This window comes from Podarcis vaucheri, assembly GCF_965113315.1.
Source record: "Podarcis vaucheri genome assembly, chromosome: Z".
Lineage (NCBI taxonomy): Eukaryota > Metazoa > Chordata > Lepidosauria > Squamata > Lacertidae > Podarcis > Podarcis vaucheri.
In genome coordinates this window covers 34,735,090-34,754,641 of record NC_138758.1, presented here as the reverse complement: position 1 = coordinate 34,754,641, position 19,552 = coordinate 34,735,090, and the positions used below count along the sequence as shown (strand labels likewise).

The 19,552-nt window shown below is 45.0% G+C and overlaps 1 protein-coding gene across 3 annotated transcripts in view; it reads right to left on the bottom strand.

The window, feature by feature from the left end:
* VAV2 (vav guanine nucleotide exchange factor 2) overlaps window positions 1-19,552 on the bottom strand; it is a 155,586-nt gene that overhangs the window by 95,889 nt on the left and 40,145 nt on the right. For all 3 annotated transcript variants that reach the window (XM_082207911.1, XM_082207909.1, XM_082207910.1), the window contains exon 2: window positions 17,045-17,161. In XM_082207911.1, coding sequence (XP_082064037.1) covers window positions 17,045-17,161 — 117 coding nt within the window. The remainder of the gene's footprint in view (window positions 1-17,044; window positions 17,162-19,552) is intronic.

The window sequence follows — 19,552 nt, the reverse complement described above, 5'->3', positions numbered from 1 at the left end:
GCTCCAAGCCCCACCCCCGTTTAAAGGCAAGGGCAGGTGCTTCACACAGCAGCTTGCAAAACCACTGTGTGAAGAGCTTCTCCGCCGCCTCTGTTAATCCTCTCTGTAGAGCATGAGGACACCTTGCTTTTTATGTACATAAGAAGATATGTACATAAAAAGGTATGTACACACAGGCACACACTGGATGGAGATCTAGGCAAGCTTGAGGCATTTTCTCATTTTGAAGACACATTTCAGCCAGGCAGAAGAACTTGAGGGAAGCTGGTGCAGGGAGAGTGGCCTGTGGAAACTCCCAAGTCTTGTCTAGCTGTCTTGTCTAGATCCTTCAAGGAGCCCCAGGTACCCCCCCCTTTCATCCTCACAACCACCCTGTGAGGTAGGCTAGACAGAGCGAGGGCAACTGTTTTGAGAGCTACACCAGACCATGATTTCAGGACTGACCCTAGAGTTACAACCATGGATCTTCTTCAGAGATGGGAACCTGGCCTTACTTTGAACCTTTCTCGCTGCATCTTAGAGGACTGTGGTCAACAGAACTTTCTGCTTAGTGCACATGGTCAGCAGCATAGTCTATTCACAGCTGTTCTCAACCTGTGGGTCCCCAGATGTTGTTGGACTACAACTCCCATCACCCCTGAGCTCTGGCCTTGCTAGCTAGGGGTGATGGGAGTTGTAGTTCAACAACATCTGGGGATCCACAGGTTCAGAAAGGCTGGTCTATTGGGAATTACCTCAAAGTACACCAGGGTTCAGGGCAAAAAGTCAGCTAACCACCGGCATGGATCCTTGATACAAGTCCTGCACTATCTCTTCTCTGTCACATCATCTCTTTTTAATGTTAGGAAAGAGGAACTATTCCCTTGCAGACAAATCTTTCTGCTGTAGGTAACCTCCTTAACATGCACAGAGCCTTGCCTTAACTCCCCAGTGTTGCAGACGGAGCGGATTTTACCTCCTCGCATAAGAAATAAATTCCCACCATATGACATAAAAACGTTCTAGATCCTCCATCTGTCTGTAGACCCACGGTTTATGTCTTATGGTTTCTGCAATAGCCAAACTCCGTAAATTCTTATACCACACAGCCAAATGCATTACTGGGCTGTTGAAATCCTGGCTGCAGCTAACATCCATGTCAAAATGTCTTTGGAGTGACAAGCTTTCAGGTCATCCACCCACATATTCAGTAATGACAGTTGCAAGGAAGCCTGAACAGGGGATTTGCGGTAATTATGTTAGATATTTCTTGATATGCTTGAGAAACCAGAGGGCATTCCCACCAAACATAGAAGAATCGAATGCTGCTACATGCAGATTCACAGTTAATAACCCATTTGGGGATTTTCCTGACTTTTAAAAAATGTTGCTTCCTCCTCCTTCTCTGATACAGAAGCCAATTGCTCAATTAATTTCATCTCTTTAAAATACAATCTTCTGCAGTCAGGAGCTGCACTAAGACTTTGGGTTTGTAACGATTGCACTCTCTCTCTAATTCCATTCTATTGACCGGCTGAAGGATGCCTTGTGAGCAAGTAAAGGGAAAGATGACCTAATGTGGGTGGATTTGAAGAGTGAAAACCGCAGGGAGACAGAAATTAAATAAGGTTTGATGATTTTGAGATCCTAGACACCTGGGAGCTGATGAAGCAGTGGGCCAGATGAGTGATTACGGGTAGAGAGTATTTTATTTTATTTTATATTTTTTATTTTACTGAGAGGTAGCTCAAATGGCAACAGTTTAGAGTAACTGTGGAGGGTTCAATCACAGAAGAAGACAGAAAGCAGGATTTGAGTGCAACAGCCATGTTCTTACCACTTCCCAGAAGCTGGTGTTCTGAGCTAGACTGCCCCTGGGTATGGAGGTTCTGACAGTAGACCTCCATATGGAGAGCCCTTCTGAGCTGAACCAAAGACCTAGCTAGTCCAGCATCCTGTTCTCACAGCAGCCAACAATATACCCCTTATGGAAAGCCCACAAGTAAGAGTCAAGCACAAGAGCTTCCTCCCCTGCAGCGGTTTTCAGCGACTGATATTCAGAGGCATTCTTGCCTCTAGTCGTGTAGGCAGAGTACAGCCACAATGCTTAGTGGCCATCTGTAGCTTTCTCGGCCATGAATTTGCCCAATCATTTTTTAAAGCCAATCCAAGTTGGTGGCCATCACTGCCTTCTGCGGGAAGGAGTTCCATCATTTATGTGCTACATGAAGAAGTAGAATAGGGCACTATTAAGTAGGGAGCATTCGGTACCAGATGTGCTTTGACATGTTTTATTGCTTTAATCTTCATCATCATCATCGAGTGTTAAAAACAAAACAGCATTAAACATTAAAAACTTCCCTAAACAGGGCTGCCTTCAGATGTCTTTTAAAGATAGGATAGCTGCTTATTTCCTTCACATCTGAAGGGAGAGCGTTCCACAGGGCAGACACCACTACCGAGAAGGCCCTCTGTCTGGTTCCCTGTAACCTCACTTCTCGCAATGAGGGAACCGCCAGAAGGCCCTTGGCGCTGGATCTCAGCGTCCGGGCTGAACAATGGGGGTGGAGACACTCCTTCAGGTATACAGGACCGAGGCCATTTAGGGCTTTAAAGTTCAGCACCAACACTTTGAATTGTGCTCGGAAACATACTGGGAGCCAATGCAGATCTCTCAGGACCGGTGTTATGTGGTCTCGGCGGCCACTCCCAGTCACCAGTCTAGCTGCCGCATTCTGGATTAATTGCAGTTTCCAGGTCACCTTCAAAGGTAGCCCCACGTAGAGCGCATTGCAGTAGTCCAAGCGAGAGATAGAGCATGTACCACTCTGGCGAGACAGTCTGCGGGCAGGTAGGGTCTTAGCCTGCGTACCAGGTGGAGCTGGTAGACAGCCACCCTGGACACAGAATTAACCTGTGCCTCCATGGACGGCTGTGAGTCCAAAATGACTCCCAGGCTGTGCACCTGGTCCTTCAGGGGCACAGTTACCCCATTCAGGACCAGGGAGTTCCCCACACCCGCCCATGCCCTGTCCCCAAAAAACAGTCCTTCTGTCTTGTCAGGATTCAACCTCAATCTGTTAGCCGTCCAATGGTGAGGCCTGAATCCTGACTGGAAGGGGATTTTATTTATTTATTGCTTACACTTTGCTGCCCTGGGCTCCGCTGGGAGGAAGGGCAGATTATAATTTTAAATAAAAAAATAATTTAGGAAAGTAATAGTTCCACTCTATTCTGCCTTGATCAGAACTCACCTGGAGTCCTGTGTCCAGTTCTTGGCACCACAGTTTAAGAAGTATATTGACAAGATGGAACGTGTACAGAGGAGGGTGATGTCATTCTGTGAGTCTGCATGCGCGAGCGGCGAAACCCGGAAGTAATCCTTTCCTGCACTACCGGGTTGCTGCGGGACGCAACCTGAAAACACTCAACCTGAAGCAAACGTAACATGAGGTATGACTGTACCAGACTTTTAGAAGACATCTGAAGGCAACCCTGTTTAGGAAAGCTTTTAATGTTTAGTAGACTATTGTATTTTAATATTTTGTTGGAAACCGCCCAGAGTGGATGGGGAAACCCAGCCAGATGGGCAGGGTATAAATAAATTATTATTATTATTATTATTATTATTATTATTATTATTATTAATCTGAGATTCCTGCATTGCAGGGGGTTGGATGACCCTTGGGGTTTCTTCCAACTCTACGATTCTATGAATCTATAAAATTAATATTAACACTACTCTATTGCAAGTGAATGATGCCTTTCTAGATCACATCAAAGCGGCCATCACAACTCAGGAACTTGTACTGATGGCATTTGGGGGTTAAAAAAAATAAAATAAACAATCCATCTCAGCCTATATGAGCTGCCAGAACCTTGACTCAGGGCATCAATCAAGCAGAAGAGCCTGCCAAGAGTGCCACTACTAGGGAGAACCGATGATATGTGCACACTATCCCAAGCTCTGAAGGAAAAGGGTCATGATCTTTGGATTCTTGACAAACGACAGCAGCAAATCTGGCAAGGGAGTAGGGCAATGTCATGTTTTATATGTGCAAATGGCCAAGCAGAGGGGGATGCCCCCAAAGTTATTTCTTAGGGCAGATTACATAAAGGGGCTTGTATGGAACTGCCAGGGAAGGTTCAATTTAGTTCACATTTATATCCCACCTTTTCCTCCAAGGAGTGAAAATATCTTGGGAGGTGGCCAAACCCATTCCAAAAACCAGGTGAAGTCATACGAAGGCCAAATTTCAGTCCGCCAACCTAATTCAAAATGGTGTCTGGCACCCAAACATCTATGCAGACCCCCACTTCAGGAACCCTCATGCTGACTTTGGCAACTACCGGTACATTCCCACAGGTGGCTGAACCAAACGGGCAAAATCACACCAAAATGATGTTTTGGTCTGTCATCTTGATTCAAAATGGCAGCCATATCCAAACATGGACAAAAACTTCCACCGCCTCCTTGAGAATCCTCGTGCTGAGTTTGGAATGGCATCTCAAGAGACATCCAAACCTATAGAAAACAAATTGACAGACTGACCATGTTCCAAAATGCACAGTAGATGTGGAGACCTGGGACAAGGGCGAAAGTGTAGGAGAAATGAAAACCGGCAAATTCCTCCCTCTCTGGTTGCTATTTAACAAATGCTTTTCTTGCATCTGTTTTATCACAAGGGTGTCAACAACAAGAGAGGCCTATGGGCTTTATCCAGGGTTATGGGTAGATTCGACTCTAGGGCCTGCAGTTGCCAACCTTGCTAGGAAACAGTTACGAAAACTCACCGTGTGTGTGTGTGTGTGTGTGTGTGTGTGTGTGTGTGAGAGAGAGAGAGAGAGAGAGAGGGGGGGGGAGAGAACCCCCTTGTGTAAATTAAGAACTGGTGATAAAGAGGCAGAATCTCCACAATTCATTCTGCAGATTCCTTGCAAGAACCCTTTCCCCTCCCAAATCATCCTTCTTTCTTTTCTCCAGCTCTTCTTGCCAGAGCAGAGCTGGAATTCAAATTCAGCTAGGATGGGGGGGGGCGGGGGGGAAGAGAGGAATAAAAAACAATTGACTGCAAGGCTTGAAATTTGTAGCAGATAAACTGCTACTGATCTAATTGCTGCCACCAACTACAGAGTTCTTTTCTATCCTTCATGATTTGCCTTTGCTGGAAAGTTGTTGTAATGACTATATGTACAATGACTGTTGTAATGAATGGCGTGGGGGGGGGAATGGGGGATTGGTATGCTGATCTGAAGACAGGCTTTGCTTTGATCAGCCCTTATATATCTGGGACCCTAATTGTCCTCCAAAGGATTTTTATTTTTTAACAAACCCTGTCCTTTATTCTTATGCCACTTCATAATCTATTATTTTATGTTGCAGTCCTAACAATGTTTACTCAGAGGTTCCACTGACTTCAATGGAGCTTTCTCTCAGGTAAGTGGTTTTTTTTATTGGAGCCTTGAGGGTGTATATCCAGCTAAGGCTCCAACTATTCATAGAACTAATCATAGAACTGTAAAGTTGGAAGGGCTAAATCAAGCAACATATAAATTTCATGAAGTAAAAAAAAAAAAAAAATTAAAACTGTGAGTAATTCACTCTTCTTTGAGTATCTCATAAGCCTCCTCTTTACTGAGGTTTAGGGAATGTGCAAATTAAATCTATCCAGCAGTTCGAAGGCAGAGGATTAATCAATATAACATAAAATGATATGAACCTGCAAAAAAAACCCCACAAAAACCCCCACAATCCTGTCCAGCAAGTATCGCCTTTGAAAATGGGAACAATCCTTATTTGGTGTCATGTGTGTGTCTTCCTCTAGAGTGCAATTGGTCTTCTTTTTGATTTGGCTAAATGATCTCATGCTCTAGCAAAAATGACACCACTGCTAAGTTCATTCGCTCTCTCAGTCTTAATGGTGTGACACATAAGTAAAGCATCCCCTCCCCCCTCTCCTCAGAACCACTCACTTCCTGCTAATTGTAGATTAAAATGCAACCCCAGTAGCAGGAGAGAGTCATTAAGGCAGCCCAGGAAAAAATTTAATGATTCAGGGACAAGTTGCTAAGAGTTTTTCTCCCTTCATCCTTGGGGGGTCGATGGGAGGAGGGAAGCCTTCCACCACCAGTAACTGCAAGAATTTCAGAGTCAAGCTATAATCCGTTTGTAGGACTTTCTACAATTTTTTTTTATTTCTTTTTTATTTTTATTCATGGTATTTATAGCCCACCTTTTTCTCTAGGAAGCTCAAGGTGGCACACACAGTTTTCCCCCGAGTCTCCTCATGTGACCCTCACAACAACCCTGTGAGGAAGGTTAGTCTGAGAGGCAGTGACTGGCCCAAGGTCAGCTGGTGAGCTTCATGGCCCAGTGGGGATTGAACCCTGGTCTCCCAGGTCTTAGTCCAGCATTCTAACCACTACACCACACTGGCTCTCCTTGTATGAACGAGGCAAGCAAGTTGAAGACGTAATCAAAGACTTACCTCTGGCGAAGCTGACAAGAAGGATCCTAGAATTTTGTTGGGTGGCCTTAACATCATTGCCATAAGCTGAGGCTCCAATACTTTGGCCACCTCATGAGAAGAGAAGACTCCCTGGAAAAGACTCTGATGTTGGGAAAGATGGAGGGCACAAGGAGAAGGGGACGACACAGGACAAGATGGTTGGACAGTGCCCTCGAAGCCACCAGCATGAGTTTGACCAAACTGCGGGAGGCAGTGGAAGACAGGAGTGCCTGGCGTGCTCTGGTCCATGGGGTCACGAAGAGTCGGACACAACTAAACGACTAAACAACAACAACAACCCATAATCCCCTGTGAATACTCATCATACTGTAGTGTTGGAACAGGTTCAGAGAATGAGATGGAACAACTCCCCTACAAAGAAAGGATGCAGTGTTTGGAAGTACCACAGGAGGCAATGATGGCCACCAACTTGGACGGCTTTAACAAGGACTGGACAAATTCATGGACGAGGGGGCTATCAGTGGCCACTAGTTTGCCTCTACATGGTTCCACCCTTATTTCAGACATTGTGATATACTGATATATTGTGATACTTTGCTGGTGATATATTGTGATGTTGAAAACCACATGTCGCCAGGCCCAGACAGAGGGGGGGGGCATATGGGCCACTTGACCCGGGCCTCTGATTCCAAAGGGGGCCTCAGTCAGCATATCACAATCGCAGGGGATGCACTGGGGCGAACACGGAGGTGCAAAGGTGGCAGCGGTGGTGGGTGGATTCTCTGGGGCCATGGCTGGCAGCGCAAGAGAAAAGCTTCCCCGGCGTCCGCAGTGGGGCCTGCGATCAGCTCCACAGATGAGCGTGGACTGGGCGCTGGGTGGGTGGAGGCGACCAAGGCTCCAGCAGCCAGCGCACCATGAACATGATGGTGGACCATGTTTTTCATGCTGTTAAAAGTTGGTGAGTTTTTGTTTGAAATCTTATTTGCCAAAATTTAAAACCACACGTACCTTAAAGATAAGTGTGTTGGCTTTCTTATCGCTATTTTTTTTTTTTGAAAATGATGAAAAATTGATGAAGATGTGGCCATTTGTTTAAAATTTTGTTGACTAGGCCAGGAATATTACTTACACCCGAGGAGTACATATAGCTCAATGAGGATAAAATTTGGTGGAAACCATATTTTTTAAAGAAATAGTGGCTTACGAGAAATAGTGGCTTTCTCACAAGCATACATCTTTTTTAAGTAGAATAAGAAGATGGAGAAGTTTTAATTATAATTATAATTTATAATTTATAATTATAATTATAATTAATAGTCAAATTTGTCTACTTAAAAATAAATTTTAAATACATTATTGAACTATTAAAAATTGTATAATACGTTTTAGAATGAATAATGTATTTATTGTAAAATGTATTTAAAATTATAATACATTATAAAAAAATTACGTTATATAAATATTTTTACAGATCGGGGGGGGGGGGCACATTATCTGCTGGGCTCTGCAAGGCCCTGGATGTCACCCAGCCCTACAAGCCAGGATGGCTTTGCTCTGCCTTCACTGTTGTAAGCAGCAATGCTTCTGAACACCAGTTGCTGGAAACTACAGGAGGCGAGAGTTGCTCTTGTGCTCAGGTCTTGCTTGCAGGCTTTCCACAAGGGGCACCTGTTTGGCCACTGTGGCAACAGTAAGATGGACGAGAAGGACCATCTAAGAGGTTGTTCTTATAGCCACTATAGTCATTAACATTATTGTTATTCTTGACATTTAAAGAACACTGCACAGCCACTTTCTCTAATGTGCTGCCCCTTCAAATGCTGGGGGAACCAACTGCTATCACCCACAGCCATTTGTCGTGTTGACTGGGGTTAATGGAAGCTGGAGTCTAGTGACATTTGGAGAGAGACCAGCTTAATAATTTAAGAAGCTGGATCAAGCCAATCAAGTCCATCATACTGTTCTCAGCGCAGCCAACCAGAAGCCCATTATGGGAAGTCCACAAGCAGGACCCAAGCACAACAGCACTGTTCCATCCAGCTGTTTCCAGCAACTGGTATTCAGAGACATATTGCCTTCAGTAGGAAAGGCAGAACATCAGAAAAGCCTGGCTGTTGGATCAGGCTAAAGCGAGCCCATCTAATCTAACATCCTGTCCTCACAGTGGCCAACCAAATGCCCCAAAATGAGGCCCATGAGCAAGACTGAAGTGCAACAGCTTCTCCTCCCCCACACCTATGATGAGGATCCCTAAAGTTCTCCCACAACTCCCTGCCTTTCACCACATTAAGCAAATGCAATTGCGCAAACACAAAACTGCAGAATAAACTGCAAAATAAGAAATCTTGGAAATCAGTGTGTTATGTTTAATTCAGAGGTTTGAGCTTGGGTGCTCTAGTGAAGTGCACAAATGATCCGCAGAACATCAACAATGCCCCGGGTCTCTCATCTGAGGATGCAAGGCCAATCATGCCCCCCACCCAAAACACTTGACATAGATTCTTTGTTTCCCCTATACCCAGATAACTATAGGAGACCACCTGTCCCTGAATGAAAACATTTTCCAGAAAACTGTATCCATTAGGAACAAGAAGAGAGCCTTTAGGTTGCTGCTTTCCCCCGGTCTCCAGGGAACTCTGCAGGCATGTTCTCTCTAATGCAGAAAGATTCCGGCACTTTTGTCATGACTAATTTGAGCATTGTATACCAACAAAAGAGCTTTTGCGGCCTCGCCAGCAGAGACTTCTCCTCCCCTTGCTGTCAGGAGGCCTTCCGCAGAACTCCCGTCTTTAAAAAATTCACATGTCATTACATTATGGTGCTTCCTAAACCATCACTCAAGACATGATGATAATGAAGCAAAACCTGCCCCTTAGATTGCCTCTCCCCCCCCCCCAAGCCTGAGAAAGTCAATCAAATAGAATCAGATTTAAGGTTGTTGACTAGATGGGGTGGGGGAGAGATAACAGAATCCGAGAATTGTAGAATTGGATGGGTCCCAGTGAGTCATCTAGTCGACCCTTCTACAATGCAGGAATCACAGCTACATGTCCATGTTGGGAATGGATCTGGCCAGGCGGCCATGACATTTTGTCATAACCAACTCCGTATCCCATTACCTGCTTTACATTCCTCTGCTGGGTTGCCTTGCTTCATCCTCAGCTTTACAAGCTAAGTGCAGCTTAGAGCAAATGACTGGATCAGGGTCACCAAGAGTCCCTTTTAGCTGGGATTTGAACCCGGGTTCTCTTAAGGCCACATTTGCACCATGCATTTAAAGCATTGTAATACCACTTTTAAAAGCCATGGCTTTCTCCAAAGAATTCTTAAGGAGACCCCTAGTAGTAGCATTCCCAGAGCAGTTTAAGAACCAATCCCTTTTCATGGATACCATGAATAGTGCTCCCCCAGATTATCTCAGTGATCGAAGGGATGTAGATGATAAGGCAATTTTTAAGGTCTCCTGGGTCCAAGCTATTCAAGGCTTTGTTCACTAATGACAAGAACTTTGAACCTGGCCCAGTAGCAGGCAAGAAGCCGTGGCAGATCTTTTAACCTTGTTGTCAAAGAGGCGACATGATAGAAATTTTATAAAATAATGCCTGGCATGGAGAAAGTGGATGGAGAAAACTTTTCCTCCCTCTCTCCTAACTCTAGAACTCAAGGACACCCAGTGAAGTTGAATGTTAGATGATTCAGGACAGATAAAAAGAATCTAGATGGCTTTAAAAGAGGATTGGACAGATTCATGGAGGAGAGGGCTATCCATAGCTACTAGCCAGGATAGCCTCCACAGGCAGCAATGCTTCTGAATACAAGTTGCTGGAAGCCACGGGAGGGGAAAATACAGTTATGTTTGGGTCCTCCTTGAGGGTAACAGGTAATGGGCATCCAGTTGACCACCGTAAGCACAGGATGCCAGAGTAGATAGGGCATTGGTCTGATTCAGCAGGCTCTTCTGTGCACGCTAGTATAAACACACACCTGTTAAAGCAATAGAAATGTCTATGCTGTAATAGACTAAGTGGGCAAGTAGTATATAAACGTTAAGAAAACAAACAAACAAATGAAGTTGTGCAAGCGCTGATGGATCCAGCATGCGCTCCAACTGCCCGAAGCAGTTTTCCTCAGTTTGGCTTTCCATATTTTCCTCAGTTTGGCTTTCCATGTTCTCGATTTGTGTTTTGCCATTGGGATGACTGGAGGCAAAAGGATGCAGCATCCTGCCCAGAGGGCATGATTCACAAGACAGGTGTCTCCCCAAGGCAATTCAGAGTACGTCTGTATAGGACAGCACTATTAGATGGCTCTGCTCTGCTCTGACTTCACAGTTGGAGGCAGTAATGCTTCTGAGTGCCAGTTGCTGGAAGCCACAGGAGGGGACGGTTTGCTCTTGTGCTCAAATCCTGCTTGCAGATTTCCCACAGGCATCTTCTGGCCAGCCACTGTGAGGACAAGATGCTGGACTAAATGAACCACTGGCCTGATCCAGGGTCTTAGGCTCTTTTGCCATTTTAAAGCTGTGGTTGTCTTTCCTAAAAATGTGCAATATCTATCTCTCTCTCTCTCTCTCTCTCTCTCACACACACACACACACACACACACACACACACACACAACACTGAAGCCTATTGTCCCAAGGAAAGAAGGAATGAAGGAAAGATTAGGGACAGAGAAGATTTTTGTTGGAAATGCGCAAACTCAAATCAAGAGGCTCTGAGTTTACAGCCTGTCTGGCAAGCATATGAATTAAGTCAAGAGATTTTATGGGTAATCCTGCGATCACGGAAACTTAATCTATTTAGGATGCTGGACAGTGGCTGCTTTAATAAGGAAGCCAAGAAGGCCAACCCCTGATGGACATTAAGGGTTTCTCAGTTCCTTGGCTTGCCTGTTTTCGCCACCCTCCTATTTTCAAGAAAGACTCACTCAGTCAAAACAGCCAGGCTGCTGTCGGCAGGTGCAGCCTGTGGAACAGATGTTTCCAGCTTAAAATACTCAGAAAGTCTGCACAGGAAGGACTCCCCCATTTTTTAAAAAAGAAAATGAATCAATTACAGATTCCTGTGTTTGTTCAACTGTGCAACAGCATGAGCTCTCAGTTTCATTGCACTGCAAAATGGCCCAGCATTATTGCAAGGCCCTGTGTTTTTCATTTTAAAGGTATCTGTTATTCTGCCTTCCCACTGGCAGCTGTGGACAGCCTCACACCAGCTAATTTAGGGAAGCTCACAAAATCAAGGCTGTTTACATTTGCCATCAAGGTAACCCAAATTGCATACTGTAGCATATCGTGTTTTGCAAACTGGGGAGCTTATGTTCATGCGCGGATCAGCCACTTCCAAATAAATTAAGTCGTTAAGAGGCTCAGGGAGCCCAAAGCACCCACCTGCTGTCAAGGAGGCTGCCTACTGTCTCTGTGTGATGACTGTGCCTCCTATCACTCAGCCTTTGCTGCAGGTGCATCACTGTGCCACGTTTCCACATGAATCATACTCTCAGTACAGTGGCATCATTTGCCTTGCCAGGGAGCTGTCTGTCATGCCTCTGCACAAGTTGTTGCTCTGGGTCAGCCTTACAGAAACACAGAAATCTGCCTTATGCCAAGTCAGATGTGGTCCATCTAGTTGTCTACACTGACTGGCAGCAGCTCTCCAGGGTTCTAGACAAGGAGTCTCACCCAAACCCACCTGGAGATGCTATTGATGATTGAACTTTGGGCTCTTCTGAATGCAAAGCAGACGTTCTGCCACTGAGCTGTGGCCCTGCCCAGGGCAGATGCAGTAGGTTGGAGTCAGAATTATAGAGTTGGAAGTGACCCCCTAGAGGCATCTAGTCCAACGCCATGCAATGGAGAAACCAGCAAAATAATCCATAACAGATGGCCATGCAACCTCTGCTTGAAAACCTCTATGGAAGGAAAGTCCACTACTTCTCAAGGGAGTCTATTCTATTGTCAAGCGGCTCTTACTATCAGAAAGTTCTTCCTAGTGTTTAGTTGAAATCTCCTTTCTTGTAACCTGAAGCCATTGATTCAGGTCCTACCCTCTGCAGAAGAAGAAAGCAAGCTTGTTCCATCTTCCATGTGACAACCCTTTAGATATCTGAAGGTGGCTCCTCTTAAGTCTCCTCTAATCTAGCTAAACATACCCAATTCCCTTAACTGTTCCTCTTTTAAGTCTTGATTTCTAGACCCTTCTTGGTCACCCTCCTCTGCACACCTTCCAGCTTGTCATTATATAGTCAATCTGCCTTGAGCATGGACATAATGAAGGAAGAAAGTTCTTTTTGCAAGAGAAAACTTTCAGGGGAGCATCATCTTTTTAAGCATGGAGGGAAATGAAGGGAAAGCACCCAATATATTTGCAACTTGCTCAGGCTTTGCTGTGACCGATTAACCTAGCCTGCTAAAGCTAGGAACCCCTAGTTTGCTTGTGTGTATTTGTGTGTTTGGATAAATGCAGGTGGAGTAAAGTGGCAATGTGTTGCTAATTGGAAATGGCAGAGAGCTGGATGGAGGATGGAGCTAGGGCAAACAAAGCCAGCTGCCCACCCACCATCCAGGCCACAGTCTGACTGCTGTCACGCCAAACAGCTCTGTGGGGGTTCCCTTTGAGACATTGCTTTCATCAGCAGCTAAGGACCCTGAAATCCAGCAAGTTCTCTTTCCCCCTCCTTCCATTGCCAGAAACACGACCATGGCAAGCATGTTCTCTACAAGGCAGGGTTTTTTTGGGGGAGAGGGCCTTTCCCAGTGCTGAATGTAGTCAATTGTTAAGCAATGGTCAAGGGATACCAGGTGGAAACTTTCCAATCAGTCCAGCCCAGTTGCCTGTTTTGTGGGCTTTGGTGGAAATAAAAACCACCTCCTGGTTGGCTTCCTGCCTTGGTCAACCCCAAACATGCTGGGATCATGTTATCTTTTCTCTCTGATGCTTCAGGGTGGTTTGTGCCATGGAGCAGAAGCACCTACACTTTGGAACTCCCTGCCTGTTGACATCAGGCAGGGGCCTTCACCATACCCTTTTCAGTGCCTGCTGAAAACATTTTTGTTTAAGCAAGCCCGTCCAGATATATAGAATGAAGACGTGAGTTTTAATCTGTTTTTAGTTTATTGTTATTTTAACTTTTTTGAAAGTCTTGAATTGTTAATTCTTCTTATGTGATTCTTCGTGTGTGTGTGTGTGTGTGTGTGTGTGTGTACACGACAGAAAACCTAAAAGAAAACCTAAAAAGAAAGAAAGGAATTGCTGGCAGAAGCAACACACCCTTCAAAAGATATGGCTCAGTCACTCAGTTGCTAACCAAAACAAACGCCTTCATTTTTCTTAAGTTGACTTGCGACTCAATATCCCCCTGCCAGGATTTTTTTCATAGCAAGATCCCACACACATGACCCATTAATTCAGAACTGCAGAGTCATTAAATACTCCCTCTTTTAAAACCATCCTTGGCAAGCTGAAAAGAAGAGTCAAAGGGAAGAGAGAGGGGTGTCTGCTAAGTTAATGAGTGCTTTGAAATATAGTCCCCTGAAAGAGAGGAAGCGAGAGAAAGAGAGAGAGTATATAACTGGAAGATTTGCTCAGAAAACATGGTTGGCTCCCTTTTCCAGATCATCCTGGCCACCAACCGCCCTGGAGAGCTCAATCTATATTTATCTAGGCACATCTCATTACACCATGCTCCGGAAAATTAAAGAGCCGGCGAGGAACTGGCTTTTATGTTGCCACTACTGTTAGCCAAAGGCTTTGGCCTACATTGTAATTTTGCATAATTCACTGAGAGGTTAATATGCCAAACCCTGGAGGCTGGGAGTCATTCTTTGGCCACAGCTAATGCTAGATGGGCAGCGGGGGGTGGTATTTGTCTTGCACTACAAGGAATGAATAGGCAGGAGGTCCAAAGTTTACTTGAAATAGGGGGCATCCCTCTTTGTTCCAGTTGAGAGCTGCTGCCAGTCAGTGTATGCAATATGAAGCCAGATGAACGTTTAAAGTACTGTGCTGCTATTTTAAACGGCCATGGTATCTTCCCTCCCAAAATCCTGGAAGCTGTAGTTTGTTAAGGACACAGAGAGTTGTTCAGAGACCTCTATTTCTCTCATAGGGCTGCAGGTGCAGGAGATTGGCCTAGATGACACTTTTGGCTCCATCCTGCTCTACAGTTCTATGATTCTCTGAATTTTCAGGGTGGTTTAACAACCAGTACCTCTTCCCCCAGAACTCTGGGAACTGTAGCTCTGTGACGGAGGAACAGAGGTCTTCTAACAACTCTTAGCACCTTTTACGGATAGGTAGCCGTGTTGGTCTGCCATAGTCAAAATAAAAAAAATCCTTCCAGTAGCACCTTAAAGAGCAACTAAGTTAGTTCTTGTTATGAGCTTTCGTGTGCATGCACACTTCTTCAGATACACTGAAACAGAAGTTGCCAGATCCTTCTGAACAGAGTCTGAACAGAGACATTGGATTCTTATCTCATTATACATGACTAAGCCATTTTTCACCTTCTCACCCCTTGCCTTTTCCTGTAAGACCTATTGCAGTCGTTAAGAGTCGTCAACAGGCTCATCTCAGCTATCTGCCAATCTCCCATTCCCACCACCCTTCTGAGTAATACCCCTCCCCACCTCACTATATAGAAGGATCTGGCAACTTCTGTTTCAGTGTATCTGAAGAAGTGTGCATGCACACGAAAGCTCATACCAAGAACTAACTTAGTTGGTCTTTAAGGTGCTACTGGAAGGAATTTCTTAGCACCTTTAACAAACTACAGCTCCCACAATTCTTGGGGCAAAAGCCCTCACTCTCTGTTTTATCCCTACAGCAATCCAGTGAGATGGAGTTAGGCTAAGTGAGACATTGACCAGCCCAAGGCAAGCTTTGTGGCAAAGTGGGAGGACTGGAACCCAGATCTCTCCAGTCCAAACCCAGTACTCTAACCACTATACCACACTGCCCCCCCATTTTCTCCTGCGAAGTGTTAGCTGCAATGCTGCTTTTTGCCCTCACATCCAGCAGATGGAAGTAAGTTGTTCTGATTCTGTTCTGGCAAGATTAGAAAGTTTATTTCTCATTCCAAAATTATCAATCCTCTTTTTCCCTGTCTATGGGAAAGCAGAGAGAATACAAAAATAGACCTCTTTAAGGTGATACCTAAACCCAGCAACCCTGCCCCACATGGAACACTTACTGTATCATTAAACAACAAATGCAGATCAAAGCTTTGCATATCAAACACTCCAGTACCACAAAAGAGTCCATATTTTTAAAAACGCGTTCAAGTCTGTGCAGAGCAAAGCTGCAAAGCAAGGCTGGTTGTGTGACATACACAGACATACAGTCATACCTCGGGTTGAAGTAGCTTCGGGTTAAGCATTTTCGGGTTGCACTCCGCGGAGCGTGTTACTTCCAGGTTTCACCGCTCACGCATGCGCAGATGATCATAATGATGTCGCGTCCATGCGCAGAAGCAGCAAATTGCGGCACGCGCAGACGTGGACACAGGTTGCGTTCGCTTCAGGATGCGAAGGGGGCTCCGGAACGGATCCCATTTGCATCCAGAGGTACCACTGTACATCTCCTTGCTTTTGGCCTTCTAGCATCTGAATGAAAGGTTTTGCAGACAATAGTGGTTTAAAATGCAATGAGGTCGTTTTTGCCCATTGGGCTGCAAGTTTATACATTGCTGTGCACACAGAGAAGAGGCAGGGATGCACATTACCAGTTTGGTTTCCCTGCACCTGCAGTCACACGCAAATTCCTATTCATGAAACTGTCATCTGAGCATGTACAATAACTGTCTCAAATGGACACACCTCAGATGAACTGCAAAACCAATGAGGCTTATGTTTTCATATTGAACAGAAGCTGGTTTGAGAGAAGACACATCAAATTTCTCAAGAAACTACAGGATCAATATGGATTGTGACTAATGTTGTACATGCTCAGAGAAAGTGAACCAGAAAAAAGCTCTGTTCTCATATGTATCTCATCTCCACCACCAACCCAACTGATGGCAACTGACTCCTGCTATCAACTATGTAAGATGACATGGCCAAGAATCTTCTTTTATTTTCCATACAGGCAAATAAAACAGCTGAAAAAGTTTCCACTCAGGAAGAAAACACAGAGGTACTACACTCCTGACAAGACACAGGCCAAGGATTTCAAATGCTGGGAGTGCCGTCGCCGTACATATTTGGCTCAGAAGCCATTTAGAAATGTTTTCTCTAGATTCTCATTTGACACACAACGCAGCATGGACCTCTGATTCTGGACAGAAAGACACCAAAAGCAATGAGGGGAAAATCAACCATTATTTTGCATGGGTTCCCTTGGATCACATGAAAATATGTTTATTATATATTTATTTTCTTAAAGGGGGGAAAAAATCAGCCACAGAACAGAGACAGTGTACAGAGGTGGTTACAAGGAGGTTTCCCATCCAAGCAAGGACCAAGCCCTGCCTTGCTCAGCTTCAGCAAAGTAGCCTTGTGTGCCTCCAGACCATATCCCTGGGACCCATTATTTTATATTTATTAGTCACTTCATAATATTGTTTCTTGCAATTGACTTGCATACACATGCTCTTACCTTGCCAAAATCCCGCACATCGAAGAGATCAAAAGGGTCAAACAGCTCGCTGTTCCGCAGGCCAAATTTGTCATGGCACACTTTGAGAAACGTCCGGATGTTCTTCAAGCAGAGGAACTTTAGCCAAGAGAAGGGAAGAAAGAATTCAAGGGTCATTTCATTGCGGTAGATATTTACCTGGTTCACAAAGGAAAATGCACTGAAACAGATTTACACTAGTCATGTTAGTACAGTTCACGTACAGCTTCACAGCTATCCCATGATTGCCACCTCCCCACTGAGGATTGTGAGCAACAGAGATTCCCTTGCTTCTTAATGCATCTACGGAAGCGGAAACAGCTGACTTGAGCTCACAGTACATACTCTTGGCCACAACAATTTTCCCACTCGTGTGTGTGCTTGTTAAGAAGCTACAGATCTGAATTATGGCACTTCTTTTTATTTTGGCTTGCAGCAAAAACAAAAAAACAAAAAACATTGCTGTTTAAGGATTTGATCATTGCTCTTTTTTTACACCAAAACATTCTCCAGCATGAATCAAAATATAGACATCCCCCGACTTATGCAGGGGTTACGTTCAGGGCCCCTGTGCACATCAGTGACATCACGTAAAGTGGGGAGCACCCTCCAAAAAGTCTCTAAATCACTATTTTCCCCTGCTCCTCAACTCTCTCTCCTGCTCTCTCTTCACACAGCTCTCTCTTCAAGTAAAGTTGAAGCTCTGGGGTTGGCTGGAGGACACAGAGGAAAGTGTCTGCTGCTGCTGCTGCTGCTGCTGTGTTACTGCCTGCATCAGATGCTAGGCAGGGAGGCTAAGCAATATAAACAAAGCCCTGTGCCTCCAGTCCCTTTGGGGCTTCCTCCACCCTCACTGATGTCCTTTTCGGCCTCAGGGGAGGGACTCTTTGCTAGCCATGAGGACTCTCCAGCTCTCTCTTGCCATTTCCTGGTATGATTCTGTTTATGTGTGTAAGTAGAACATGTGTGAGTGTGGGAATGCCTGTACAGTGGTACCTCTGGATGGGAACGGGATCCATTCCAGAGCCTCGTTCGCATCCTGAAGTGAACGCAACCCGTATCTGTGCATGCTTGTGATGTCATTTTGAGCATCTGAGCATGCATGAGCGGCGAAACCCGTAAGTAACGCACTCCGTTACTTCCAGGTCACCGCGGAGCGCAACCCGAAAATGGTTAACCTGAAGCTACTTCAACCAGAGGTATGACTGTACAGCAAAAGAAATCTATACAGTCAAACCTCGGTTGTCAAACATAATCTGTTCTGGAAGCCATTCCAAAACGTTCAACAATCGAGGCACGGCTTCCAATTGGTTGCAAGAGCTTCCTGCACTCAAGCAGAAGCCAAGCCACATCGGATGTTTGGCTTCCGAAAAACATTCGACAACTGGAGCATTTACTTCCAGGTTTTCAGCGTTCAGGAGCTGAAGCGTTCCTAAACACAGCCTTTTGGGAACCGAGGTTTGACTGTACAACTAAATCAATCAAATGCAATAAAGCACACAAAAAGCATTCCCATGCACACAAACCACCTTGCCCCCACAACACCTAAACCAAGAGTAAGAAACATTTTTTTATCCTGAGGAAGCAAGAGCCACTACCACAATTTAAAGACGCATTCCAGCCAGGCGGCAGGATTTGTGGGCTAGTCATAGTGTTAATGCATGAGTAGGCAAACTAAGGCCTGGGGGCCGGATTTGGCCCAATCGCCTTCTAAATCCGGCCCGCGGACGGTCCAGGAATCAGCATGCTTTTACATGAGTAGAATGTGTCCTTTTATTTAAAATGCATGACTGGGTTATCTGTGGGTCCTGCCTGCTGTTTTTACATGAGTAGAATGTGTGATTTATTTAAAATGCATCTCTTGTGAAGCATAGGAATTCGTTCATTACCCCCCTCCCCAAAATATAGTCTGGCCCCCCACAAGGTCTGAGGGGCAGTGGACCGGCCCCCTGCTGAAAAAGTTTGCTGACCCCTGTGTTAATGTCAGCTAGCAATAAAGGGGTTTGTTTTATTTTTTATTCTTATTATTGATTTTCTCTTTTCCTCTGTTGTATGTGCCAATTAAAATAATAATAATAATGTGGAGGGATTCAAAAACCAAACATTAGCATGTCCTTGTTGGTGAAGCATTTTCCTTTTCTATCGGCTTTTTCCAGCTCTACAATATTCCTAACTGAGATGAGGATGGCCAGAAGTGTTGTATTATTTTATTTTTAGGTCAGCTGAATGTATCATCTTCTTCTTTTTCATATATAAGAAAAGGAACCGGCAGAGCGGGGATGGACTGTGGGGCAGCTCCCCAAAGGCTTGGCACACGGTCAAAGCTCAGCCAAGCATCCAGATCACTTCTGAGAGCTAATGCAATCCCTCTTTTTTCCTAGAAAGTGGGAGGCTGCCTCTCTGACAAGGGCAGTAATGGACTGATAGAGTGTGACCATTTTGCAAGACAGCATCCCTCTCGCTCTCTCCTGGGGCCCTGCAAGAAGCACC